At 48.9% G+C, this 5000-nt stretch overlaps 1 protein-coding gene across 1 annotated transcript in view; it reads right to left on the minus strand.

The window, feature by feature from the left end:
• Positions 1-5000, minus strand: part of robo2 (roundabout, axon guidance receptor, homolog 2) — a gene marked incomplete at both ends in the record, with an annotated part of 341250 nt that overhangs the window by 41633 nt on the left and 294617 nt on the right. The window contains 3 exon segments of the mRNA XM_080844592.1: positions 1110-1235; positions 2641-2913; positions 4801-4928. Of these exon segments, the coding sequence (XP_080700718.1) occupies positions 1110-1235; positions 2641-2913; positions 4801-4928 (527 nt within the window).

Consider the following 5000-nt stretch of genomic DNA (forward strand, 5'->3'; position numbering starts at 1 on the left):
AGATTATTCACACACAAGGAGGTAGAGAAAGAGAGAGAAAGAGAGAGATGGAAAGACAAGGAACAAAGAAAGAGAGATGGAGAGCTAGAGAGAGGGAGAGAGAGAGGGAGGTAGGCAGAGAGAGAGAGAGAGAGAGAGAGAGAGAGATAGGAAAAGAGAGGAGAGAGAGGTAACAGAGAGAGAGAGAGAGAGACAGAGAGAGAGAGAGATGGAAAGACAAGGAATAAAGAAAGGCAAGAAAAGAGAGAGAGAGAGAGAGAGTGTTCCGAAGGCCTGGCTGTAGGACCATAAAGCCTGATTTAAAGCTGTTGGCCATGTTCTGCAGCTCCAGGCTTGGTTTCAAAGCCACACTGCACTAAAATGTCTCCCGCTTTAGAGAAATGATGGCCCGGAACAAAAGCTTCAGAGGAACAGTTATGCTAAGGGCCACACAACTACACACACACTCACACACACACACACACACTTGTTCCAGTATATCATGAGATGAACCGGGAGCATTGTAAGTACACGTGGGAGGAGCAAAGCATCAGTGGGGAGAGAAACAGGAGGATTAGAAGGAGGAGGAGGAGGAGGAGGAGGTTAATAGACACCCTCTGATGCTCTGCTGATTAGTACAGTAGCACATGCAAATAAATGTGCCAATATTTCTTCATTTGTTCATTCCGTCCTCCTGTCCACCGATTTGGTCAGTAACTTTTATTTATTTATTTTCCAACTCATTCATTCATTCATTCATTCATTCATTCATTTGTTGCTTGTTTCTTCACTCATTTTCAACTAATTGAATGGTGATCGAACAAACTGACTGATCAATTAATTGATCTATCCACTAATCCACTGACCCCTTAATTAATTATCTTACTCGCTCTATCCCTCCCTCCCTCAATCACTCATGCACTCTTTCCATCCCTCCCTCCCTACCTCTCTCCATCCCTCCCTCCCTCCATCCCTTCCCCCCTTCCTCATGCACTCTATCCCTCCCTCCCTCCCTCACTCATGCACTCTTTCCCTCGCTCCCTCCCTCCCTCCGTCCCTGGCGGAGCCAATTGCTGGCTGCTGTGTGGAGACGGGTCTGCTGCTGCTGGTCCCCTGCTGCTGGTACCCACCTGACAGGCTGCCGCTGCGCTCCGAGCTGTTGTGAGAGCTGGTGGTGCTGAAATCTTGTGATTGGTTGTGGGGCATTCTATTAGACAGTCCATCAGCCAATCGGTAGTCAGGAATGAAAAGCAGTGCTAGTGAAGGAGTGGGGGGAGGAGGAGGGGGGGAAAGGTCAGAGGGTAAAGGTTAGCAGTGGCGTTAGGTGAACGGCAGACAGCAGGGCAGGCACATGCAACGCAACATGCAGTTAGAATCACACAAGCAGGGGGAGGCAGGCCCAAACACACACTCACAGTCACTCACTGACACACACACACACACACACACACACACACACACACACAACATGCAAGAACCATTCACACAGGCCCAAACACACACTCACAGTCACTCAGTCACTAACTGACACACACACACACACACACACATGCAAGAACACACTCACACAGGCACACACACACACACGCACGTTTATAATCACCCACTCACTGAATGAGTCACACAAACATACTGTACACAGTCACACAAACACAGCAACACCTTAAAAGCCCTGCACATACACACACAGTATGCGAATTTCAAGAACTGTCTGCAGAATTTAGTAGAGAGCGCCTTATCTTAATATTTTTTTTGCATTACCAAACTAAAAAGGCTGCTCTTGAGATTTCATTTTTCATTGCATGAGCAAAATATCCATTATTAATATGCCGCAATCCTTAAGGATGAGATCCCAAATAAGGAAATACGAGCATTGCCTTAGAATACTCATAAGTCATAAGCAAGTCGATGCGATGAATTTCCAAAAAGTCCTGGAGTCTCTAATCTCCCATAATGAAGTTAGATAACTTCCCCAAATTTTATTTGTGCAAGAAAGAGGGGTAAGCCAAATGCTCTTTAAAGCAAGCAGCTAAATCTCAGAAGCACTGCGAACGCATTTAACCCACTACAGGAATGTGTTTGTGTAACCTGGTTGAATGACCCCCATCTTGGAAAGCAGGAGGGTAGAATCTAGGCTGTTAAATGATGCTTTACTTCCAACGACAGCGGTTTTGGCACACCATTAAAGAAAGCGAGGAAGGGGGGGGGGGGGGGAGGTTTGATATTAAACGGCAAAAGTGCTATCAGGTTGCTGGGAGACTGGGTGCCATTAGGGGGGAGCGCACCATGGCATCAAATGACATGTTTCCTAGCACACCATCATCTGGGAGGAGGGGGTGTTGGCACACACTCCTCAGAGTAAGAGACAAAGCCAAGATGAGCCTGGAAACATCTCCACAGGTACACACAGACACACACACACACACACACACAGACACACATATACAAATAAATTCACTCACTCACTCACTCTCACACACACACACACACACACACACACACACACACACATACACACACACACACGCACATTAACCCACACACACACACACACACATTAACCCACACACACACACACACACACACACACACACCACACACACACACACACACACACACACACAAGCTCTCTCTCTCTCTATCTCTCTCTTTCTCTCTTACTGTTGTTGCAGGAGTTCTTGTCGGGCAGTGAGTAGCCCAGGTTGGCCATCTCCTGTTTGGCCTGCAGCGAGGTCTTCCACTGGCCCTCGGGCAGGTCCACGGCCAGCTCATGGATGCTGCTGGAGTGCAGGATCTGCGTGGTGGCGTAGGGCGTGGCCTGCGAGCCCTGCTGCCCGGGGCTGTTGAAGCTGCCCTTGGTGGTGAAGTCGATGCTGCTGTAGATGGCACCGTCAGACAGCATGGTGCCCGTCTTGTCACCCTGACCCGAGGGATCTGTTGAGGGCACGGAGGGAAGGAACATCGGCGTTTATGAACAACATACACACACATTCTCACAATTAGAAATAGAGAGATGGATCAGAGAGAGAGAGAAAGAGAGAGAGAGAAAGAGAGAGAGAGAGAGAGAGAGAGAGAGAGAGGGCACGGAGGAAGAAACATCAGCGTTGATGAACAACATACACACACATTCTCACAATTAGAAATAGAGAGATGGATCAGAGAGAGAGAGAAAGAGAGAGAGAAAGAGAGAGAGAGAGAGAGAGAGAGAGAGAGAGAGAGAGAGAGAGAGAGAGAGAGAGAGAGAGAGAGAGAGAGAGAGAGATAACAAAGACCCAAGCGACCATGAACCTTTTCTATGACATTTATGTATAGCTAGTATAACAAGCATTAGAGGGAGACTGAGAGACAGCAAAAGGAACAAAAGAGAAGGAACACATAAAGAAGCAAATGAAAGTGAGAGGCAGAGAAAGAGAGAGGCAGAGAAAGAGAGGCGGAGAGGGGGGAGTGAGCGCCTTGACTCGTGGCAGCCTGTGGTCCGCTAGCACTCTGAGGTGAAGTTATCTCTCAGCACCATCTAGCATCCCTGGCCCAGCGTATTCATCTCATGTTAAACCCACAGGCAAACCCACACGAGGCACCCCTCCAACGTTTACACCCCTAACCTTGGAGTGCCAAGGACCGAGATCTCTCACAGATGAAGGATAACACAGGAACTCTGACTGTGTGTGTGTGTGTGTGTGTGTGTGTGTGTGTGTGTGTGTGTGTGTGTGTTAGTGTGTGTGTGTGTGTGTGGGTGTATGTGTGTGGGTGTGTGTGTTTGGGTGTGTGTGTGTGTGTGTGTGTGTGTGTGTGGGGGGGGGGGGGTGTGTGTTCCAGTGGAGGGGAGATGATATACGGCCATAGCGGAAGTGGCTGCATCTGTGCCAGCCAAGGAGTGGCTGTCCTTCACGACTCACTGCCCGGCACTGCATTCACACACTCACACTAACACACACACACACACACACACACACACACACACACACACACACACACACACACTCACACTCACACTCACACTCACACTCACACTCTCTCACACACACACACACACACACACACACACACACACACACACACACACACACACACACACACACACACACACACACACACACTCACACACACACACACAGACAGAGGCACATGCCGTGACACTCCATCAGGTCGCTATCCCATTACTCAACCTGCTGTAAGGCAGGCGTTCGCACTGCCAGCAGATGGGTGATCTATATGTGTATACCCAAACACACGCACCCCGTATGCATACAGGTATACATCTCCCAGAGAGAGAAAGAGAGAGAGAGAGAGTGAGAGAGGAAGGAAGAAAAAAGAGAGATAGATAGATAGAGAGAGAGAGAGAGAGAGGAAGGAAGAAAAAAGAGAGAAAAATAGATAGAGAGAGAGGAATAGAGAGAGAGAGAGAGAGAGAGAGAGTTAAATTGGATATGCATACAGGTATACATCTCCCAGAGAGAGAAAGAGAGAGAAAAAGAGAGAGAGAGAGAGAGAGAGAGAGAGAGAGAGAAAGGAAGAAAAAAGAGAGAGATAGATAGAGAGAGAGAGAGGAAGGAAGAAAAAAAGAGAGGAAGATAGATAGAGAGGAATACAGAGAGAGAGAGACTTAAATTGGATAAAAAAATGATGAAAACATTTGAATACTGGAGCCTGGATACTATCAGGCACTGCTGTGAGAAGAGAGAGGCACACAAGGGTGGGCGGTGATCCTATGTGGTTGAAGGTGACCACTGGTGCAGCAGGTGTGCTGCTGTCTTCTTCCCTCAGAGCCCAGGGGCACTCTAAGACAACTCCCCCCACCCCCCCACCTGCCGTGTGACTCACCTCCGCGGCCAAAGTTGACCAGGTCGTTGGGTCCCCCGGAGCCGCTGTTTACGGGCAAGCTGGTGGCGGGCCAAGAGTCAGCCAACCATGGGTACCCCGCGTCACTGGCACTCATCAGACCAGGCCGGCTGAGGATAGAAGGGGAGACGAGAGAGGAGGAAGAGGAGGAGGAGGAGAGAGAGAGAAGGGAGAAAAGAGAA

This window comes from Sprattus sprattus, assembly GCF_963457725.1.
Source record: "Sprattus sprattus genome assembly, chromosome: 9".
NCBI classification, from domain to species: domain Eukaryota; kingdom Metazoa; phylum Chordata; class Actinopteri; order Clupeiformes; family Clupeidae; genus Sprattus; species Sprattus sprattus.